The following is a 25,014-nucleotide window of genomic DNA, read 5'->3' on the forward strand; positions in this document are numbered from 1 at the left end:
AGCTTTCCAAATTCCAAATGTTTACATATCATCCATTCATCCTGGCTGGAATTAATTTTACAGGACAAGTGTCACATATTCAAAAGGGTCTGAATGAGATCTTGTGACAAAAAAATCTCCTAAAAATAAATTATCACAATATTTCTAATCAAATATAAATCCTAATTTATTTATCTTAAAACGATTTCTAAGTATGTGGAGTAAATTTTTATTCCCTTTTTGCTTTAGGCTTTTTTGCCAGAGGATCAAAGAAAGTTAGTTGGTTTCTTTTTGCTTAATTCTGAGTGTAAATGGTGAATCAGTTGTAGCAATGGATACCATTTGTTAGCTTTGCAAAATATTTTATTTTTCTTACATTTTCTGGTGTTATAATGTTAAATGTAATGATTGTGATTCAAACAAATGTTTGAGATATGTTAAATCAATTTTCAGCTGAGTGCTCAAGTTCATTTTTAGCATACAAAGAGTCTTTGTTAACCTAGGATCTTCTGACCTTCCTTCTTAAAGCAGGACCCTGCTCTCTTCTTTTACTCCAATTTTGAGGAAGTTCCATAAATACTGAAACTAGGGTATATGATTTTATTTTCCTGTGCTCACGCAAGCCTCTGCATTGACTGAATGACCAAACACACATCGAGTGACACATCGAGCAATTCTGTTAGTTCTGCAACCAAGCTCTATTGCAAAAACAAAATCGAAAACTCTTCAAGACATCTATAGCTGGTAGTTATGGGGGAAGATAAGAACACATCTATGGAATTCTATAGTAATTATTGGCAGGACACTGCCTCTTCATTTGAACTCTACAGGAGTAATGTACTGCTGCATCTCAGAACGACAATAAAATCTCTCGCTGCCTGAAATCGGCGGAGATAATTAGTAGTTAGTCTATGAAGATTCTTCATGTTCAACTTGAGGTTATTCCATAATGCAGCAGAATTAAAGAGATAAAGGTTAATTTTTTTCACATTTCTCACGAGGACAGTGAAGGAAAAATCTTACTGAAATTTGCATTAGCAATCTGTTCTGTACATTTTTAAATCAGCATATATCAGTTCTCTTGAAACTATCTGGCTACATTGATGGCTTTGTTCCAAACTTTATGACACAGTTTGGAACAAATACATGTAAAACATAAGTAAACATTTCATAAGTTGAAATAACAGAGAGAAATAACAATTGATTAACATGAAACCTATGATGGTCTGAAGGCAGATGTGGATGTCATTCAAATAATAAATCATCCCAGGCACATTGACTAAATGCAGCTCTGCTAACACTGTATTGTGATCATATTCCATGCATTACCTCCCCAAGCTTTATTGTCTCCATCCCTTCACATCCCCAAGCCTTCACAGCTCTGCAAGCTACAGTGGGGTTCCTTTATCCTACAGGCTATTGATCGCAGCTAAAGAGTGGAAAAGTCACAGATACCGTGATGTATGGGTGTGCTTGTGTGTAGGTGTGACTGTGGCTTTATAGATACCATAATAGACAATAGAGAAATTACTCTTTCTCCCAAAGCTAAGCTAACAGGAAAATCACAATGTTTATTCTTGTCTTGTAGGATTATTTTACCAATCACTGTTAATTCTTTAGGTATAATCTAAAGTGAAAATTTCCAGTTATGCTCAGGTTAGTGTAACCAACTTAAGCAATAATTATAATTTATACCAACCTGCAAATGCTCAATAGAAAAGTAGTAATCAAAATATTTTTCTTATGCAAAAAATCTTCAGCAATAAAAGTAGAAAGATTTTTATAAATGTTTGCCAAGGGACTGCAGCTGGCACAGAGGGTGCCTAGTTGTTTAGATTGGTCACCAGTGCAGCCATCCAGAATTCAGTTCCAGACTTTTAGACCTTTGCACCACGTCTTCTCCCTAGCTCATAGCTTTTAAGGAGTTTTTTTATGTCATTGAATTGTTCTGACTGACTATTAGCATGTATGCTAAAAAAATATTAAGAACTTCAACAGACATTAACAGCCCATACGGTAGTGCTTGTTTGTAATGTATTTAAACAAATGTTGCAATATACAGTATTTCAGGATATTTCTAGTATTATATAAATTATGTTTTCCTCATAGCAGAGAACAAGTGCACAGATGTTTGCAAAGTCTTCAGAGAACTTAAAGTGTCTGCGGATTTGATGCAACCTCTGTTGGTACAGGCCCACCATCAGTCAGTAGCATTCTCTTTATCTCAGCAAAGTCACTGCTCGTTTGAGTCTGACACCTCGGCAGCGAGCAGACACAGTCGCTGTGTCAACACTGTTCTGCTGGTGTCATCTCTCTGTGCCCCTAGGAAACTGCTCAAGTGCAACTGTTTTGCTGAACACAAGCAGAGTCAAAGGACAAATAATAATAGTAAGTGATGATTTGAGATGCCTATGCAGAGCAGATTATGATAGCTTAGGTTTGAATGTCAAAGGTGCCTTGTTTCTGCTGCAAAGGCGAAAACAGTGTTGACTGGCTGCTTTATTAGGCGTACGTTTATCAACACTACTTATTTGACATTTTATCGTAGCACGTTAAATGTCAATCCTTTTTATGCGTTATGAGTTTCAGTGAACATGTAATGTCAGATCTGATCAAATAATGATATGTAATATTTTGAAAGTCCTGCCCAGAACTAATATGGAATACACTAGCACATAATTAGATAGGATATTGTTGGTGATGCCATTTTTTTTAGCATTGTATGCATTTACAATGTTTTGGAGGAGTGGGGTGACTGGCTGCCTCTAGGCTTGGTGGAGGGGACCAAACCGCTGCCCAAAGCAGATGTATCCCGTCATGATGCTAATGAAATGAAGTAATTTGTACAATATTACAAATATCTCAGCAAAATTATCCATTGACATCGCAAAGAACCCGAACCCACCATGGTTTTTACATAACCTACCAGAGTAGGATACACAAAAATATATAATTACTGAATTAACCAAGACACAAGAACATTTTCTTTCAAATATATAAGATGGAAAGACTAAATCATAAAAAAAAAACTTCTCCTCCCCAAGTTCTATTTCTTTGGAAGGTTCAATTTCTAATACAGCCATGGTGAAGAAAATCCTACAAACACACCAATGATTAAACTAATACCCAGAAAAATAAAGGAAAGCAGATTGAAAGTTTTATGAGTCAAATTCTTTTGCCTCTGCATTAAACTTACTGCATATTAAAACTTCTTGTTCAAATCTTCCTCCTTGGCGGAGACGTTTCTTCACTTCACTTTCACACAAAAGGCAGCAGTACATGAGTTTGCACTTGACACCTCACAGTGAGTTGATTTTTGCATAGCGTCTTCAAAGCTGCTGCGCTTCTCCCAATGCATTCTTTCATCAGCCATGTATCCCCACATGGCATCACTTTTCCACTCAACTCTCTCTTTGTTCTTCTATTTTCATGGGCAGTGTACTAAAGAACAAGTGAGTGATCTAATATGTAAATGATTTAAATGTGAATGCAACCACTAATTCTGCTGTAAAGTCTTAAAATGGTCCTTTAACAAGGAAGCTGCTGCAGCAGACTATTTGAAGAAAGCATGCACTTGTCTTTTAATTCATCTTCTCAGTTTACAGCAATTAAACAAAACTCTCATCTTTGCTACCACTGCATTTTGATCAAATCCCATAGGTTTAATTAGTGATAATCAGATTCATAATAGTATGTATTTTCCTTCCGTAAGGGCGTGTAATTGGGTGATTTCGACATTGGGGAGTCTTTCATGAGAAAAATCCATGGCCTAACCTCATTAAGAAACTCAGAACTCAGTAGATCGAGGATGTTGAAGTCTGAGAGGCGCAGCACAGAGCAGAACACCTTAACACCCACTCAGGAAGCAACCCTTAATTAGCTAATGAATGTGGAAGCTCCCCCTGAATACCCCTGACCTTATGCTGAAGCATAAAAAGCCTGTTCACAGTATGAGACATGTCATGTGCATTTGAAATCAATGTCTCGCCCTCCACACCAAAATCATATTTAATGAGGTAAGCACTGCCCCCTTTATTGTTCAGAGCAACAGCAGCCAAGGAGAGAACAATTTAAAAATAACTCACTAGAAATCTACCTAAATATCACTATTTAGTTACAAGATGAAATTATAAATGTTCTTACAAGAACTGGAGAATATTATGCTTGGATATTATGGAAGTTTGTTTTGACATTTTCAAATCAGACATGTTACAGTCTATATACTGCTGCTTGTTTTAGTCAATGTAAAATGGTGAATGTTTTTGAATGGAACTGGAATCAGTCATTTTGCGTAAAATACTGTATGTTCAAAAGCAGCAACAACTAATTTTATTCTATTTTTTAAATAAAAAAGAAACTCTTTTGTATAAGCTTTAAGAATACAGGAAAAAATGTAGTGCAAGTATACGCCTGGAAAACAAAGGCAGGTAACTGTGTTAAAGGAATAAATCTTGTTCACTATTGTGAATCTACCTGGCATTTAATCGAAAGAGGAAAATACGCTGCTTCAAGATTCTCTGCTAGTGCACTTGAGGGCCGGAGCGTCAGGGGAATCTGGGGGGGCGGCTGCCCCCGGCCCGGGCCTCCGGATGGGAGGCAGAATATGATCCAACCCTTTATCAAGTCTGATGAGAGGTGGAGAAGGCGGGCCCTCGCCTGTTGAGTATGATGTATGTAGGATTATATAGTACGGTGCCCCAGTAGATTATATAGTAGGCTGCCCCAGTCATTGTTGACTCATAGTTGCTAAAAACTTTACAAGACCGACTAATTTTAGTGACACAGTGGGTGTAAAATATTGAATAATATGTTGTGCTACATAACTGGCTTTATTTTCACTCTTACATTTAATTTTATGATACGCAAAATTATAAGTGGATCATCCATATCGTCTCCAAGTGTATTCTGGGTAAAGCTCGTCACCAGCCGTCCACCAACGTCATCATCAGTCACTTGGCAACAGGTGGCAAACTAGACAGACCATTTTTGCGGACTAAGTTAACATGAGTGAAGCTCCATGGAGCAGCAAACTGAAAAGGATTGAAAAAAATAGAGCAAGGAAAAGCCAAAAACTGGATGCATATTTTGTCTTGGAGATGAACCAAAGTTTTTGTCGGCAGCAATTCAGACCCGCCAAAACTGCCTGCCTAGCGAAGGAGCTGCTCCTTCGCTGGGCTGGCAGTTTCAGGTAGCAACTCTGACATTATTCACAAAGTGTGAGTTAACTGTAGACTGATTGTAAATTGTATCAGCCCAGCCACCTAGCTTACATCCCTTTTCCTCTGTCGGTGGTACAGCGGTGATGTCAGGGACAGAAGGCTGAGTTATAGTCGCGTTCAACAGTTCGGGTTGAGCGCGTTTTGAGCCAAGACAGCTGTATGGCGTTTATAGTTAAGGTTTACATTGGAGAAGAGCAATCCAGTTTGTTAACCCAAACTGTGTTAAAACTGTGTTAACTGCGGTGCGCGCAATCCGCGCCGAGTTACACAGATCCAGAGGTGCACGAGGTGCTGCGACACACTGCGCATGCAGCGCATGCCTCTGCGTACCCACTTCAATGTGTCAACAATAAACGTAACTTCAGCAGTTGCTAGCTGCTCCAGGCTCTGAGTTGAAATTGATAAAGTGTCAAAATGATCCGATCGCTATCCATGGTTCTGAACTGATTTGAATTTGTGTTGTTTCATCATTAGCCCAGCAGCCTGATGTTTCTGTTGTTCTCTTGGTTTGTTGTACTTCATGCCAGATGGTTTTCAGAATGACATAGTCGCTCTCTGTGGTGGTGAAACTTGTAAGCTCTGCTGTTGAGGACATGTCTATGTTGTAAAGTTAAATTATCATGAGCTTTATTATTTGGGTATTGGACCCGGTCATTAGCCCCGCACCCCGGTCCGACGCTGACTTGTTCTGCTAGTTGGCTCTAGGATACCTAATATGATTACCAGCTTAATCGGGCTGGCACAAATTGATCAGCATGATCAACTCAACTCTGAAATACATGTGCATACCACAAATATTCCCCAATACTACAGAATCCACACAAGTGCTACTAAGATGTTAACTTTAATTAACTCATTCTCATTGATGAAGACACTGTGCAGATAAAGGTTCACTCTCCTCAGCATGACAATTGCTTAGAGCCGAGTTCCTCTGATGCACTCTGTCCTACTTTATGATTAATTCAGCTATTTTATTAACTGACCACATAGGGCTTCTCACAGAATTTGTACTGGTAACTGAGTTTTTTTTTCCTACATCCCGAGGTATTGAAAAGGAAATAAAAGAAGACAGCAATGTCATGGCAAACAGAACCCATTCTGACACATCAGAACACAATTCTATACCCTTCATCCTCATAAATACACTCATTTCAAAAACAGGGGTACATCAAAAGCAATTAAAATTTTTAAGACATGAAATGACTTGAGATTTCCACAAAACACACTTTAGACATCTAATAAGCATAGCAAGATATGAGAGACAGCAGCATGCTTATGCTTAAACTTGCAGAGGAACACATGCATTACGTTAACCTTTTTAATCTACTCTATTTGTTCATTTCATCATATGTTTATGTAAACAAACTGCCATTGTAGCATGCATCCCAAAGGCACATTTTTCATTCATCCTTAAATGACTCAATCTACCATTTTATAACCACCTCAGTGTAGGGTAACCAGTGGTACTATTACTCTTGCCATTCTGTGTTGTCTCCCCAAGACGACATCTCTCCAGACTGGACTCTGATCAGAGCCAGGACACGTGGGCTCAGCATGGTCCAGCTCCAAATCCTACCGGAGCCCCTTCAGGCCAGTGAGCCAGCTGTGAGAGGCTTCAGTTTGCTACCCAGTCCGACATTGGAAGAGTGCCCTGGGTTAGCTAGACCATAAATTAGTTATGATAAGTTGAGAGGAAGCAGCAGCAGGCTATCACCCTGCAGTTATAAGCTGGGAGCAACCTGCCTGAGCGGCCATGCTCTTAAATCTTTCACCAGAGCTGAGGCAGCCAGATTTGCATATGGACTGGAGCCATCAATCAAGGCCAATGCTAATGGGTTATTTAAGTTTTCTGGAAATAAAACGGCCATGCTTTCTTAAATCAAGCATGAGAAACAGCATTTGCTGACACGCTTTCTAGCTAATTTGTGTATCAAACCGCATTTAAAATGATTACACTTGCTGGTTTTGCAGGGGAAAAAAAAGATTGTTGACTCTAAGTCATCTGGCACCTTATAGCTCTTCTGAACCATGTTTTAGACATTTTATATTTACTTCTGTTTGTATTAGATTTCACCAGTGCAGTCGGTTCCAGTTGTTGAAAACTAATATGGCTCTGCCGCATTATACAAGCTGTTTCGTCTTATTTCGTAGGAACCGAAAGCAGTTGCTCTCCCTGGATCTATTATTAGCCTCACTCAATCCAGTCCCTCGTTTCATGTGGAGATGATCAAAGTTTGAACAGACTCCAGTGACAGGTGTGAATCTATTTGATGATGCAAGTAACTCTAAACTAGACTGATGGGGACCTGTTGGTGCACCCAAACCAAACTCTAAATGACACCAATCACAGTCAACACAAGTCAAGATGCTCTCATTTGGAAGATACCTGCAAAGGAAGCATGACTTTTGAAATGACTATCAAGCTGTTTAAAACTTTATGCACATTTGAAATGACTTTCCCGTTTCAAGCTTTGTTCAATATTTCTTTTAAAAAATGCACAGTAGCGTGTGATTAGTTTGCAAATACAAATCAGGGGGAATGATCCAGACAACCCCGGCTATGTTCTGAACTGTAAAATAAATTCTGCTACAAGCTACACCAATGCATGAAGGAGCGAAAGGAGTAAAAACCGGCAGCTCTAAAGAAGAGAAGCAGAGGGTGAAGCGCAAGATTATTCTCCAATCAGGCTGCATTTTTGTAAACTTTAACTAAACCCAGCAAAAATTAAACAAAATTTTCACCGGCACAGGTAGAAAACCAAATGATGATCAAAATTATTGCCTCAATAATTGAAACATCTCAACTTTTTTCAGAATAAATTGCTGTAATTATTAATAAGAGTTAAGTAATAATGCTTTTGATACAGAGAATCTTTTTATGGCCTGAAAAACTATGCGGAAAGATGTCAGGGTAACATATAAATGTGGGTATTTAAATTATAAAATGCAATTTTAAATGGGTAAATGTTAAGATGTTTTATAGAATTTGAATAATTATAAAATTTTAAAAAATGATGATATAGGATTTCTATATTTTTGTTACAGTAAAAAAACAAAAAAAACTGTATTTCATTAAAGAAAAATGTAATGTCCTCTCAAGAAAGAAGTTGCACAGCTTTTGAAACTAGCCGACAAGAAAAAGAAATAAAACCAAAGGGGGTTTGGCGGGAATTTTGAGTGGAAAAGTAAGCACCCTACTCACTATAAGTAATTTTGTGATTTAGTAACGGCGAGTGAACTTGAAATGAAAGTTTTTTCTTCGCCATGTTAGCGGAGTCAGACAAGTGCATGCATGCAGCAAACGGCTTATCGAACTGCAAACGTGAAATTCCAAAACACAGCAACATAAAAAAGGATTTCCACATAAACACTGCAAATAAAAATATGACAATCACAGAAACTAGAAGCAAAAACCTACAATTAACAAAAACATGCTGCAACCACAGACAAAACACTGCTAGCACAAAAAACGTGTTACAACTACAATAATCAAGAGCAAGGGGGGGGGGGGGGGGCGGGGGGGAGTAACTATGCAATTAGAACAAAAACAACAAATATGAAATGCTGCAAACTCACTCCACAAAAGACCACCAGACCACTAAAAGGAGTCGACCAGCAAATCGTGTACTCTCAGTACAGGCTATAGACATATCTCTATGATAAAGATAGGATGTTGTGATTTATTGGAATCTCCTAAAAAAATGGAGGAAAAATAAAAATAAACAAGATGAGCTATTTCAAAGAACATCAGCATTTTTTTCTGTGGTTGCAGAATTGTTTTGTTTGCATTTGTTTTGCTAATTGGAGGTCTTTGCGTCTATTTTCTGTGATTGCACTTTTGTTTGCAGTGTTTTTGTGGGAATTTGTATTATCCATGTGTTTGAAGTGTGTTTCGCCTTTTCCAGCATGTTTCATAGTTTGCTGCATGTTTGTACTGTCTGTCACTGTACTTACACGTGAACAAAGAAAGCATTGTCAATGGGCTGAAAATAACTTTGCCATCTTTATTCCAAGTGTTCTACTTGAAAACACATACAGCAAAAAGAATATATATATAGAAATTGAACACTTTTTATATTCAATAAATAAATTTAAAAAACACATTTTTAATTGCAATAGATGTCCAATCCAATGTACAAGTCCTAAACTTTAAATTTCAGATACTAGGTAATTTAACTGCATGCATAATTTATGCCAAGCATAACAATTTTTAGAATTAATAATGCATCATTTTATTTATTTTATTTTTTTCTGGGGGACCAGCTGGCGGGGGAGTTACCAGAACAATCAGAAAGAGGAAATAGGCTTCAAAATGTTAGAAAATCAGTTCTAATGTTCATTTTCACAGGATATAATAAGTCAATTGATCAGAGGAATAAGGAAGACTTTCCTCTCATCTGTTAACTACAAATGGACAAAAGTTGACATTACAACATTTTATTGTTAATGTCAGATAATTAAAATGAAAAATTTAATTATTGATACAATAAAATAAAAGTGAACTTTCAGACAAAGTGAATATTTTTAGATACAATTGTGGTGCACCCATTTTCCAGTCCGGAAGAGCTGACTTTGTTTGAGGTTCAGGTTAAAACCACAGGGACTTGGTCACCACACATAAAAATCTGAGGAAATCGTTCAATGTTAATCTGAATAATGGGATTACTGGTAGATTTACCTTGTAACTTTACTATTACACAATGATATTACCCACATAGAAGTCATTAAATTAATTGGACTTTATTATGTTTAATGAAAATTTAAAATGAGGAAAAAAAAAAACTTACTTTGGCTGTCTATCCATTGTTTTCAGTTCACATGTTTTATCTACTGAAATTTTTTGCATTTTAAACATGTTACAATTTGAGGAAGTAAAAAAAAACAACCTTTTGTGTATCTGCAGTGCTAGATTACTATAAAATGGTTGGAAATGAATGGTGGAAATTTTAAATATAAATTAATTTAACAGTCAACTCTTAAAAATTACACGTGGTAATGTTTCTTGTTAAAAACACAATAATTAAATAGTTCCATGCCCTTCTCCCCTATTTATTCAGATGGTAAAAAAAATAAACAAAAATTTTGTTTTTGACCACCCGGCCCCATCTCTAAGCCTTTTGTCCTGGGCACATTACTCAACATAATGCCCAAACATTTGTGGCAGCTCTGACATCCCGTACATTTTCTAACTGCATCGTGTGATTTTCTTAAGACTTGCAATTAAGGATATGTCATGAAAAGTGGCTCTCTGACTGCATTTAAAATGTGGCTGAAAGTACCTCAACATCATTATAAAACGACATGCTGTATAGTGCAATTTACACCTTGCTTGGATTACGTATAGCTTCTTTTATCCAAATATGCACCTACTTGCCTGATGATGCTGGAAGACGGCAAATCTCCAGCAACAAAAGGAGGAAATACAGGCAAATAGCCAAAGATGTGCAGTGGGCTGGATTCCAGACAGTCTTTTTGTGGCGCCAAGTGCAGTTCCAAACTAACATACTCTATGCTTGATATAAGAGATCAAATAGTTAAAATCAGTGACTCCAGTCTAAATAATTTTTTTACTCGAGTCTGAACTGAGTTTAAGTCACAGAACTAAAATCCCCACCGCTGGAGAACAAGTAGAATAGTGGTAAAGCGTCTCAGGAGTGACCTGCAAAATCTACAGTAACAGTCAATTGAGGACTTGCTTCAAGTTGTGGTTCATGATTCAACAAAAAAGAAGAGACTAGGCAAAGAGACGTCGATAGTAGAGTCCAAAACCATATAAAAAACACAAAGCTCCATCTCACATTTGCCAGCAAACATCTTGATAACCTCCAAAACTTTTGGTCAAATACTCTGCGGACTGATGAGATAAACAATTCAAAGGGTTTTGCACCTCTTTAAATTTCATGTAAAATTATCATCATTTTAGAAAAACAATATTCCCAAAATCAAAGCACACTCACACAAAAAATGGAAAACATTCTGTTTGGTCTCCAGAGAATAACTTATTTTCTACAGTATTTTAATTAGATTGGTAGACTCTGTGCTAATTACCGCAGGTGTTTTCTGAAGTAGACACACTGAGTAATATTTTGAACATGGCAGATGTGTTTGACATAGGAGCAGCACCGGCAGCAAATTGAGGTAGATTTCAAATAGTGATATGTAATCAATCATTTAAGATAAGACTTCTGTGAAATATACATTTTTTAATTTCATTGTAATTACAAAAAAACCCATTGAGGCGCTTCAAAAAAAAAAAAAAATCTAGTGTGACTGGGGAGAGTGCAATTTTGGACCCTATGTACTACTACTACTACTACTACTACACTACTGCTGCTGAAGTAGGAAAGAGTAGTGAGAGATCTCAAACACAGAATTGTTAATTTGACTCTAGGGCCTTGCGTCTTAGAGTCAGATGCATATGCACTGAAAGGAGCCACAAAGGAGTGCTAGATCCAAGTCATTGTTTGAATAGTGTCAGGTGGTTAAGGACGATAGACGATAAAAGAGTTGTACTGGATATATCGCTTTGCATCAGGGGGACAATTCAACAATGAGAGTCAGAGGAAGATAACAGGAGATTACACATTGTCCTGTTTCTTAGAATGGTTTTGAGCAATACACAGATTGTATAGTTTAGCTAAATTTCTTTTTGTGTTTCTAAAAATAGGTAAAGTCGATACAGGTTCTTTAAGGTAAGTATTTAGCATGAGGACCTATGGCATCTGATTTACACTCACCTTTTCTGACTGTGCCTGGCAACTCATCCCAAAATGTACTCATATTGGTAGCTTTTTGGAGTCATGGCTGGTTGCACTCAGTCCTATATTTATAAGGCCTCATTTATGCCTTCACTTAGCAGCTGACTCAAGATAATACCATCTAGGCATTCATACTTTCATTTGAGGTGCAGTTGAATCACTGTATAGTTTTTTTTCCCTGTCTTGGCATCCCAGGCATACTATGTAGAATAGCTGATTGCTCTACAATGTTGTGTTCTACATGAAGAATCTATCAACACAGACAAAATTCTAATTGTGGGATTTACTTTTTTAAAAAACAACTGAATCCAGCATGTCTCCAGTAGTAACCTGTCTTTGTTTGACCTTCAACCACTGGGTTTACTTTTGTATTTGTGCGTAGATTGGTGCATGTGTGCGCGTGTAGGCATGTGTGTTTGAGCTGTGGTGAGTTTTTGTGTAGAAGTATATGTGTTGGGTGTAATTTGTCACCTGGAGGTGTACAGATGTTCGAGTTGTGAGAAATGTCAAAAGTCTGCAACTCTCAGCACCCAGAAGCAGCAGACAGCAGGTGGACCTGGCTCCAGAAGACCTCACCAGCCCCAGGCAGATCCAGTCAGTCCCCTCATGCAGGTTAAACCCAGACCCTGGTAGCACCTGCACAAAGTACTAGCAGCAAAATATCCAATGCCAAACAGGGAAACCAAACAACTGGCTTGTGCCATTTGGCAAACAAGCCAGGCAGGCCCTCTCACTGTAGCTGGAACTACAGGTGGTTATAAGAACACTGCAGAAATATCTATAAAAACGTTATATTTCCGAGGACAACATCTGTCTTATTTCTTTGAACCCAGAATATGTTGTTTGGCCTTAAGCCTTCTCCTTGAGTCAATGCTACTCATGTGGTGGATGACAGAGGCGAGTTAAAATACCAATATTTACTCAGAGGATCAATTGGGGATTAAATCAATCAGGATTTATTTTTCTTAATTACAATTATAAACTTTATGCTCACAAACTACAGCTACTGTCAGCTCTTTGCACTTGCTGTTTATTGCTTGAACCAGTTATCTGTGTAAACAGCACTGAATCCTCTTCTCTGGGATTCTTAAAAACAGTTTGCAGAGTTCTGCTAAGAAATCCTTCTCTTAACTGGTTCCATGTAGCTCACCCCCCCATTTCCTGCAAAGATGATCTGTATAGAAAAACTGCTCACCTTATCCATTTCTTGTGTTCTCAGTTAGTAGTCATAGATTACTTTAACATAGTTTGGTTTAAAAGCTTTTTTAATCAAAAGAACAATCTATGTGATTATGGTGAAAGACTTACTTTATTTGCGTTTTTGTAAGCATAACTCAAGAGGAGATGTTTTTTTTCTTCCTTTGTATCAGAAAATGTATTTGACAATTACTTATCAGCTTTGAAAAACAACAGGGCAGTTGTGATTAATTTGCTTTCCATAGTTTCAGTTTTGGGTATTCTGACTCTAAACCCTGTTTAGCAGCCTCCCTCCATAGACTTCACCCTAAAGGTTCAGGATAATTTATTTCCCTCCCAACACGGCCCATACTGCCTTGGGTAAATTTCTATTTAGGTCATTTGTTTTTATGCTGGTGGATGCAGTGAAAAAGGCAGGAATAAATAAGAATGGCCTCAAAGATTACCCTGTTTCTAAGAGTAGGTTCTTAAAGAAATGTGCCAGTAATTGTAAGAAATATTCTCATTTACGAGGAACTAGTTGATATAGGATTTACTGTCAAACTTACCAGAACAAGCAACTTTAGCTGAAGAAAACATAATGATTTTTTGTCTCATTTTAGTACACGATTATTTATGGTAAAAGCTTGTACTTGTTATTCATAAGGTAGACCCTTATTAATTACCAATCATAAGCCAACAATAGTAGCTTTGAATCTATAAACAAAGCACTAACAACAGACAAATACAAGACAGATCACCTACTCCCGACTTCATGTCCTTCAAAAGCAATTTAGCCAACTTAAATCAATGCAGATTTTAAAATTCACATTTAATGATACCTCTTGGTGAGGTTGTTTCAAAGAGCTGTGACAGCATCATCAATAATGATCTATTGGAACAGCTTGTCCTCTACAGATACCGAGACACCCCACCAGAAGATTGTTCGGGGCAATTCAGAGTTGCCCGTAGACATACGTGTACAAAACTAAAAGTAATTGTACATTCCACAACCCAGCATCTCCAGAGAGTGTCTCCTACTTGCCGAATGGAAAATACATAAAAAGATGCTACAGCAAGCCAAGGCTGGGAAGGATTAAGTTATTATTGGGCTTCATGACATAGGGGATGCACAGAGCAAAAGGGAGTTCACATGTAGACTCATTACAAAGTTGGTTGGCTTGCTCCTACTTCATCTCCAGACTGATCTTATGGGAAGAGAGAAGAGCAAGTGAAAGGAAGTGATTGTATTTAATTTGATGGTGTTTCAATTAGTATTTAGGTCTTATCTCTATTAAATGGCTTCTATAGTCCAGACAACAATAATTTAGCAAAACACATGTCAAGATGATTATAGCAAGCAGACAAGCAGTTTCTACTCTGGTAATACCAATGATAAAATCAGTTATTAAAAAATGGGAGTAGACACCTTACATCTTTTCATCTCACATGGTGCAATTTTCTCTGACATTTAAAACCCACCAAAGAAATGTAGTGTTTTACCCCCATGTCTAACCTTTTGGGGTTAATGGTGTTAGTTCAGCAATTAGTCCAACAATTTTCAGGTATGCTACTGTTGTTCTGATCTTGTATTAATCAGCGGCAGGTGTTCCCTTCACAGCTGGTTAGTTCGTGCTGATGTGAAAGGCTGTCAGGCTTCATTGTGTCCCGCAGTCTGGGACCAACTCTCTGTATTCTTGCTGCATCACACAGTATTTCAGATGGCACAGAAGCAAACATGGCACTTGAGTGATAGTGCACACTAATACTTCTCTGTGCTGTGCTGCATGTTCATGATGCAGTCAAGGTCCACTTAACTGCCTGTTGTAAAAACAATAGAGGTCTTTTTTGATATAGGGCTGAAGTGGCCGATGTCATGAAGGCTGTCAAAGGGGGGATTTGAAAGAATGATTCATTATTTGAAACAACTCGCCACCTTTTTAAAAAAAATCTAATTCTGTGTGAATTTAATCATAAAAAAAAAAAGAAGAAAACTCACAGTGTGACTTTTACTAATAAACAATTGAATTAAGATAGCTAAATTCATATCTACCTGTTCAACAGTGTTGTAGTACTCAATCTGGGTCTCAGACCACTTTTTGATGGTCTCGCTGTGTAGTAGTCCAGTTATGATGTTGTCACATGTGTACTCTGTCTTGTCTCTGTTTCAGATTTTGAGGACTCGCAATTTAGACCACAATATTGCCTAGCCGTTACCTTCCTGGGCAATTCATCTTGATTAAAATTTCGTCTCACAGACAGTCTGGGCTTTCCCCCGTTTATTTGAATTCCCTCTGGTAGAATTTCTACTGTGCCGATCAAGTTGTGAAGGATGAAGTTAGAATTGTAGTCTGCCTGTAGTTTTAGCAATGGCAGCAGAGGTAGTGAATGAAGTCGTTCAGTCCAAGTTGGCCATCTTTCCAAATATTGAATTTACATTAAAATCCGCCTCATTCAACTCAGCACTTCTCTCTTTGCAGTGGTGGAGTCTGCTTACAGCCCAGGCCATTTTCGGTAGGGTTCATAGCATCGATCTAGTAATATGAAGCCTGTTCAACGCTCCTTCTACTGGACTGTAAATCTATGGGCCCATCAGCCCCACTAAGATTTTTTTTTACCAGCCATCACCATCTTCTACCCAACAAACATAATGTTTGATTTCAACTACCAAACTACTACCCCAATTTCTGCATCAACAGCATAAACCCAGGTTTGATGTTAAATAAATTACCCAGTCTGAAGTGATGGCTGGCTTAACAAACAAAAGCAGCGGTACTCCTTTTGTGTATTGTTAACACATCTATCACAAAAGCACTGCCGCTTAGCATATAAATACAGCAAAACGAATCCATAACACCATAAATTCAACCCCAAACGCAGCTGAAGTTAGAGCAGTACCACCCACTGCTCCAGCCTTCAGAGACAGGCAGCTGAGCCATACTGTCAGACTTTGGCCTTGTAAAATGAGTAATGAACAATAAAAGCAGCGGGTAAAGTGCCACATTAAATTTCTCTATGTCTGCACAGTTTTTCTATGAACCAACAATGTCGTAACTGGACTGGTTCAATGCACCAACTATTCAAAAGGATCAGAAGGAGAGGCAGAAATACCGTGAGAACAAATTTCATTCTAGTGACAACAATAAGTCGCCAATTAAGCAGAGCAACAGCTGTGTACAAAAAAAAAATCCTTCAAAGATTTTTGTGCATAAACTATATATATATTAAAAAAACAACTCAGCCAAAGGAGAAGACACACTGAATAGAATTCCATCAGCATTTCATTCATAGAGTCCTTTAACAGGCAGATGTTTTAAAAAAAGATGCATTTAAATTTTGGGGGGGAAAGATAGTGTTTCACTGAAATCAGTTTATTTGCAGCGATCATTTTACCTGGCACCCTTAGCAAAGGTTTTCTGCTCCGCCGTTTAGTTGAAGCTTTACTTGCAACTCTATTTTGAACAAAGCAAATTTGATCCTAACCCATAAAGCAAGTGATTGGTTGACATTTTGGCAAATCAAGCACAACCATGCACCAATGTGTTTCTGATTCATGTTATACCTCAATGTGCATCAGTGATATGTTCAGGACTACTCCTGTTCAGGACAACAAACATTTGAATTTTGTATAAGTTTTCATTACATAGAAAATACTAAAGTCCTCAGGTGTTGATCCAGTATCCACAAGTCACTGGAAACCTACACCGAAGCAGCATTGAGTTTGATGATATTTGAATAAGATATGATGTCTTATTTTTGCTTCATCCCCCAACAGACTGCTGGCAGGCAGAGGAGTTTTGACTGACCTCCTTTTTTGCATTTCACATTTTGTGAATTCAAACAATAAAAAAAAACTGAGTCTTTGTGCAATTTAGATTGGAATGAATTAAGTAAATTACATATCAGTAAGTGATGTATTATTCATTTCAGACACATAGAACTGTGGTATTTTGGAGAAAGTAGCTTGGATACATTCAGTTTTGGCTACCTTTTGTTAAATAAAAAGCAGTAGTTGTATGCGTGTTTCATTTTTGGATAAACCCAAGTGTTCCTTTACATATCTATCCAGTCAGATGACAAGTCCTGTTGGACTTTCCGTAACAAATAAAAGTATTTTTGTTCTTTGAATGATTTTTGCTATTTTGATGTTATATTTGGGTTGTTCTAACTAAATGATTTTATTTTTCAGGATCGGGGCTTTTGGTGGCCTGCAAGTGCAAGCAGCCAGAGGGAGAGAAACGGGTATTAGTGAAGTATCATGGAGACAGTCACAGTTAGGTAGCCCATCGAGCATGGAGTTTTACCTTCTCAGCCACGCATCAACAGCACCGCAATGAACCAGTTCTGACTGTGGGTAAGTCATTTAAATACACATACAGTGTCCTGGAAAAGAATTCATACCCCCTTTTCATAAAATATGAGTAAATGAAATACAAATTTAAGTCACAAATTTGCAAAAAGGCTAAAACGCCAATGGTTCCACATTCTGGACTTAGACCTGACTGAGCTTTGTACAGTATTCATTAGTAACAGGATGATGTTTTTCGTAGAATCTCGTAATCTCCACATAAATCTGTACATAAGATTACATAACGCAACATAAAAAGTGGGGACACCAAGACCTAAGCAGTGTCCCCTTTACATTATTACAGGCCATTTACAATACAAGCAGGCTATGTAATTGTAATAATGTTTAGAAATTAATTGACTTCAAAATTTTTGCTCATATATGACTAATCAGTTTTAAAAATTTACTGCATGTTAAAAAAATGCCAATGAAAGAAGTAACCGACGGATGGCACAACACTGTATGAAAAGGCTGAAGCGTAAAATCTTGAATAAAAATGTGAAAAATTTGTTTAAGCTTACTCTGCCACAATGAAGCTATGATTCAAAAAGATATTCTGTCCCTTTAGTTAGTTAGTGAGTGTCCTCAAAACAACCGTTGGCATTGAAACCTTACCAGACTTAACGTTTGTCTTTAAACATTTTTTGATGTTTTGAAATCCAGTATTAATAATTCTATTGTCAGAGCAGATGTAGGAACTTCTTCCAAATCCCTTTGGTTCAATTCTTAATGAATTGTTTTAAAACTTGAAAATATTTCTGCCTTAGACATTGTGCTTACAGATCTTCCACAGAATAATTTTGTGTAATTTAAAATAATTAAGTTTATTCTGGATGTATGTCTTTGCCTCTGTAGCTGACAAACCTTCAAAATGCATTGTTGAAGGGTCAGAGCCACCTGCTAAGGTTCAAACATGAGTAATGTGTTTATTTGTGAACAAATAGAATGGATATAATGATTGTACAATTTCGTGAAATCTTGGCATTCTGCCACCTTCCTCAGCAGCGGGAGCAGGATCACTGAGGGACATACGATAACTTGTTTCCTCACGAGCAAAACTTAAATGAATACAGCAAACATCTGTGTCTGCATTATGTTTACTTTTTTCTTTATTTCACTGAGCAGATCACTTAATAACTTAATTTTTCAAGTTATGACATCAGTATAACTGATGCTTATTTAAGCATCTGAGAAAACCAAACCCTGCAAGGAGTGATGGAGGTCTTTTGTCTTAAACTCAGTGTTAGTGAGCTTTGGAGAACAGGGAGAGAACATGTGAGGCTTCTCTCTCCGCTTCCTCATATTCTTCCTGGAGGAGAAAGAGGTGTCCCCAAAACCATGTGTTATTTCCACCATGTTCCAGATTTACAGTGAATATCAAAGTGGTTTATATGAATCTTTAAACAGTAATAATGTTAGGATTAGATGTTTTTTTGCAGAGAAGCCAAAGGTTATGTGGATTTTAATCTTTGTGCATGAAACAGACTGAGAATGGAAGTGTTTCCAGTTAGAGTAGCAAATAGAAAAGCAAGGTAGTTTAAAAATGAATGACATAGCATTCTGTTAAGCCACTATAAAATGTTTGCTTTTTATACTGCTATACTTTTACACAACAGGTTGATAATAGCGGTGCACTTCCTCCCACCTCCATTTCCATTCTACTTTCTTCAGGTTAAAGGGTCTCAAAATAGCATTCACGTTCGACATCAGAGGAAAGCTTTGCTCTTGGCCTCTCTGTCTAACTATAGACATGTTGCATGTTGTTGTTTACATCCAGAAATTTTGCACCTGCACACAAGCTGGAGGGCAAAAAGACTATTCTTTAACTTGCTATCCATAGCTCAGCTAAATCTCTGTTCCTTATAAGATTTGAACCTGTTGAGTACTGAACCAGAGAGTCCTACCCAATTCTCCAGTCATCTCAGTAATATGTCATGATCAACAGTGTCAAAAGCTGCACTGTTTTGAGATAGTAGCTGTTTCGCTAAGAGTCAATGGTGATTGTACTTACAAAGATAACAGTGAAATGATCAGACAGGGCGACATCAGTGACAGAGACATTAGAAATATCCACACCCTAATAATCAGGTCCAGTATGTGTCCTCGATTGTGTGTCTGCTTGTTTAACATGCTGAGTCAGAGCCAAATTATCTATCCTTTGCCATTTTTCTCATCATGATTTACCTTGAAAGCTTTGTGTTACAATGTACAGAGTAAAGATGTTTCTGTCTGTTTTGTTTTTTTTCTTCCAGATAATCCAGAGCCAAACAACCAATCATTGAGATGCCGAAGAGAAGAGATATTCTTGCCATCGTGTTGATCGTGTTACCCTGGACTCTACTCATCACTGTTTGGCACCAAAGCGCTATAGCTCCACTCCTCGCTATCCGAAAGGGTACGCCAAACACCACACTTCACTGGCAATATCAGAACTGAAGTGGGTCCTTGAACCTAACACTGCACTTCAGGTTTTAGACAAAAGGCTGTTCATGTGGAGGCACTCATCAGCCATGACCACAAGCTCCAGCACAACTCAATAACACTTATCTAGTGACTATAAGTCTCATCACAGAGAGTTGTGCACGTGAACAGCGTAGAATAAAATAGCCGTGCAAACTTAGACGATTATGTCCAACTGTCAGTCAGCTGATAGGTTTGATTGCATAGCTGCATTTCATATGCATTTGTTTTTCTATCAATGCAAATCTGCCCACTGCATATGAGCTTATACAACAATGTCCTCCCACAATGTGACCACCCCCATGAGTCTTGTCGTTCAGACTCATAGAATATGCTGCGTCCACGTCTGGCATCGTGTTTGCGCTCCCGCCTGAGTCATTAACACCTACTGAGTGTCCTGATCATCTTCAGAGACCACTAACGAACTGTGTAAAATGTCAACTGCGATGCAGAGTAAACATCCAAATCAGAGCGACCTGAATCAATGAAGCTGTTTGCTTTCCCCTCGTGGTGTCGAAGAGGGCATGTCGAGGGATTAACAAACAAGCCACATTCACTCAAATTATCCAAAACAGAAGATAATGCAGAATATCTGAGGTTGTTTGTTTTTGCAGGTTTTCTAAACATACTCAAAAAGCAATCATTTTATTAGATATGTAAATAAAGCGCCTTAAATAGTGTGCCTTCAGGAAAACATACAGCATTTTTAAAACGCTAAGATTGGGTTAATTTATCAGCAGAGAATACAATGAAAAAAATATTATTTTTTGTTTTGTTTCTTTACAATAATATCTGATTAAGTTTTTCCTGTAGGCTTCAAATTGTGTACTCCTTAAGAGAAAGGGTGCTGATCTTTTATTTTTATTTTGGCAGAGTGCTCCCTGGCAGCTCTGTTGAACATCTGGCTATCAGCAGGTTGGGCTAATCTTTGTGCTGCAGAGTGTGAGCAGTGACAAAGACATTTTTTTAACTTTGACACAACAATAACAAACAATGCTGATGATGCTATAATCATATTCTGTACTGTACCGAAAGCTATGCAGGTAAAGCTACACTAGCATTCAAAATAAGATGTAATCCAAAGGGACAGATTCATCTGTCAAAATAAGCCATACCTTCGTCACCATGCAGATAATAAAATAGTGAGTCATATGAAGTCATTTACAGCATTAGTAAAATAAATGTTAATTGGGGCATAAAATCTGTCCATTCGGATGAGATGCTCAGCATGATATCTTCCACTCCACATGAATTTTTTTTTTCTCAGGCAAATTTGTCTGCATGTTTTCAAACAAAATCTGCAGCTTTTCTAGGCCTGCAAGTCACAGATGCAATTAAGATGCAACTTGTCACGAATTATGCTTTAAGGAATGTTTAAGAGCAGGCATAAATAACAGGCTCAAGCTGATTAAATAAAAAAAATCAAACCTTTTACATAGCAGAAGATTGCAGAATATGAGCAAACACCAACAGAGTCCAGGAAGAGGGGTGTAAACAGCAACACAATGGCCTGTCAATGAAGCAGTGTGTTAGGCCTGTAGATATTCTACAAAACAGACAAATGTGATATTTAACTAGCTAGCAACATACTTTATGGCCAGGACATTTCATATTTTACGAGAACTCCTATATTGAGTTCTCCTACATATGAAGTTCTCCTTAATTTGGGAGATCTGTGTTGCCCAATAGTTCCACGTAAAACCGATCTCATTTACCTCTGCAAATGTCTAAAAAATCAACCACTGTCCTCTTTTGCTCTGCTGTGAGAAAAGCTTGACTGACAAACCCACAAATTAAGTCGTATTCATGGTTGTTGTTAGCAATAGTCACCCCACTGTTGCCAATTCAGTGACATTCTGGCAATGTCATTGAATTTAGACAAAATCGGAATTGCCAAGTCAGCTTCATAAAGATCGGTAACTGGAAATCAGCCAGAAAACTGCAATCAGTGCACCCCTACTACAAAGTCTTCATAGCTCCCTGCAATTGCAGCAGATCTGTTTTATATTTCCTAGACACATCAAAAAGGATACAAGAACAGAGCACAAGTTCTCTGTTTATGGGGAGTTTGCATTGGCCTTAAACCATTTTGTTTTGGTGTTTCAAACATCAGCTTTATTCATTTTTTTATTAAACTGACATCCACTATGATTTTCAGATTTATTGAAAATGCACAATAGCACTCCTGGTATATCAGCTGTTAAGCATCTAATTTCCTCATCAATCAAACAAAGCCTGAGGGTTTGAAAAATTATAAAGGAAAATAGCTATGTACTGGTATGAGATTCTCAAAGAGTGATATGGTTGAGTACAAACAACAACAGTTTCACAAATTCTAACAGGCCAGCATCACTTGAAATGTACAGAGGCAAGCTGGCTTTGAGGGTCGAGGGAGTGATGTAGTGATGACGCATGGTGTGTGCGACCAGCCAGTAGGATAAATGAGGATAAATCAGACTCGGAAATCTTCTCCTTTCTCCTCTTCTGCTTTTCCCGTCAGGGGTTGCCACATCAAATCATCTGTCTTACTCTCTGCATCCTATTTCCTCACAACAACTAACTTCATGTCCTCTTTCGCCACATCCATAAATGTCCTTTTTGGTATTTCACTCAGCCTCCTGCCCAGGGGCTCCAAACTCAGCATCCTTTGATACAACCATCGTCTCTCCTCTGAACAAACTCAGAAATAATTTCCAATGAGAACAGTAAGAATTTGACATACAATGTAAAAACCTTCTCCCAAGTTTTTTTTTTTTTTTTACAAAAAATCTAAATAAATCAATTAAAAACAAAATTAATTAAACAAATAAACACAAATTGAACAGTTTGGGGAGTTTGTTAGCTATGCACTGCACCACTTTGAAAACTCACACCTGTGCTGAATGACACTATGTCATATTATCACCTCTAACATTTAATTATTTTGATTTTGGCACACTGAATAAGTGAAAAATCAGGAATAAACAGCTGTTGAAGTTATAGTGGATTTTAACTCTGTTGAGATCTTTCCCAGTTGCTGTTTGGCTCCTTAGAGTAAAGCAAGTATAACCAGTATAGCTGGATAATCAGTCAGGCTATCTGCTCCGGTAGCCAGCCTGCACTTGGCTGCTTCACATATTTCATTCATGGCTTGCCAACTATAGTTTTATAGTGGCATTACATCAATGGAAGTGACAGATGGTGCTCCTTTAGTTTTAATTTTGTGACCTGTGTGATAATTGACCACAAATATTTTATGGTAAAATTATTAAATGTTAAATGTAGCAGATCAGCTGATCAGAAGTGTGCAGCAACATGTGGGGGAGAGGCAGCACTGTGCGCCTATACGGTCCTCACTTTCTCTGGGATTTTTACCTGAGACTTTAATCCTTAATAACTGGGTGATATAAATTTCATAACATCAAAATTTTAAAATGTTGAAACACAATGATACCAATAACTAACTGGCAGCCTCAGCAGGCTTCTTACTAAATATGAAAATATGCTCTCAGTACATCACTTTGTGTTTTAATTTTATTTAGAGAGATTATTGCAAGAACCTCTTACTTGATGTTTCATGACTCATAATGGGCGTGGGTGTCATTGAGGTCCTGACCTCAACTTTGAGAACCACTGTTTTAGATAATTAGGAATCCCTAAAGGATGGCTTCTTATGTAAATGTTTGCAGCATGCGTCTGTAGTGCCTCCTTTACCCTTACCCACTAGGATAGCACTCTGAGTTCAACTATTTTATTTTACTTGACTTAGCAGACATTCAACTTAATTTTTTTACATGTACACCAGCCTCAATATCCAAGATTAAACAGATTTGTCTCAGACCATACTGTCACAACATGGTGACAGTTTCAACAAATATGCATTTTCTTTCTTATAAAAATTCCACAGGGCAGCTTTAATCCTAAAAGTATTTTTGTAAAACATTCTGTGATAAATAATTAAATCAAAATTCTACACTTCTGTACAAATTTTCCCTTTTAAATTTAACAATTTTTTACAGTGCAATTCAGGGTGCTCCCCTGCATTATAAGCATGGTGGCGGGCCTTATGGCTTTTACTTGCCACTTCACTCTGCCTTACGTCAGCTCTGAATGTGATCAGCATTACATAGCTTGATTTAAGACGAAGCCAATTTCTGATTACTTAATTAGGATTCAACTGAAGAGCATGAAATGTCTACAAAATATATTTTTTGTGAATGTTTTTTACGAGTCTGTAGTTGTGTGTTTAAGTATTGTCAACAATGTCTTCCAATTACAATGTCATTACATTTTTTAACTTTCACATTTTTTTTCATTTTTTATTTTTTACACAAAAACATGATGTTGGTCAAGTGCAGGTTTTCAGGAGAAACCCTGCATGTTTCAGGGGAAACCCTGAACTTGTGGACCCACTTTTAAAACTACACCAGCTGGTGATATTAAATGAAAACAGCCTAATAGAAATCAGGGTTGTTTACCAGTCCCCAAAAATTAGGATATGCAAATGAAACCCCGTTGCCGGCCTGGTCGTCGACACTCGGAAGCGGTGGGGCCAAACTCAATGAGACCCATTGAATCCAATGAGTCACAAACAAGATGAGAGTACTCACTCAACCTTGGAATATTTTCTGTGTCCTCATGTGTCACCTCCTGACATTATGCAGTATGGATCTAGTGAAGCTCAGCACAGATGGTCAGGATGGCACGTTTCTGTCTCCGTCATTGCCAGAGGTGCTTTCAGACTTTCCGTTTACCTGAAGAGCCATCTTGTTTCTGCCACTGAGCAGGGACATGCACAGATAGACAGTAGGAGGCGCTGGAGCACCTGCCCTTTTTCCTCTGGACAAAACAGCGCCCTTCTGTATTTTTTTTTTCTTACCATCTATTGGGTGTTGCCTACGACAATACATGGCTATTGATTTGAAATAGATATGCCAAGATGATGCACAAGCTGTGCCTAAAAGAAAAAAATCTCACATTACTAAGGCAGCTGGTGGTTCCATGTGCCACACAAGGTGCCCTTTTTTCCACTTGAGCACCTGCTCCCCACCCCCAACATGTCTGTACATGACAATGCCACCAAGTATCTTCCGGT

At 37.8% G+C, this 25,014-nt stretch overlaps 1 protein-coding gene across 4 annotated transcripts in view; it reads left to right on the top strand.

Moving 5' to 3' along the window:
• The window catches only part of LOC102235338 (galactosylgalactosylxylosylprotein 3-beta-glucuronosyltransferase 1), a 90,587-nt gene that overhangs the window by 50,824 nt on the left and 14,749 nt on the right, over positions 1-25,014 (top strand). For all 4 annotated transcript variants that reach the window (XM_023350818.1, XM_005808907.2, XM_005808905.3 and 1 more), the window contains exons 3-4: positions 17,322-17,486; positions 19,733-19,875. In XM_023350818.1, coding sequence (XP_023206586.1) covers positions 19,764-19,875 — 112 coding nt within the window. In that variant the 5' untranslated portion in view covers positions 17,322-17,486; positions 19,733-19,763. The remainder of the gene's footprint in view (positions 1-17,321; positions 17,487-19,732; positions 19,876-25,014) is intronic.

This window comes from Xiphophorus maculatus, chromosome 18, assembly GCF_002775205.1.
Source record: "Xiphophorus maculatus strain JP 163 A chromosome 18, X_maculatus-5.0-male, whole genome shotgun sequence".
NCBI lineage: Eukaryota > Metazoa > Chordata > Actinopteri > Cyprinodontiformes > Poeciliidae > Xiphophorus > Xiphophorus maculatus.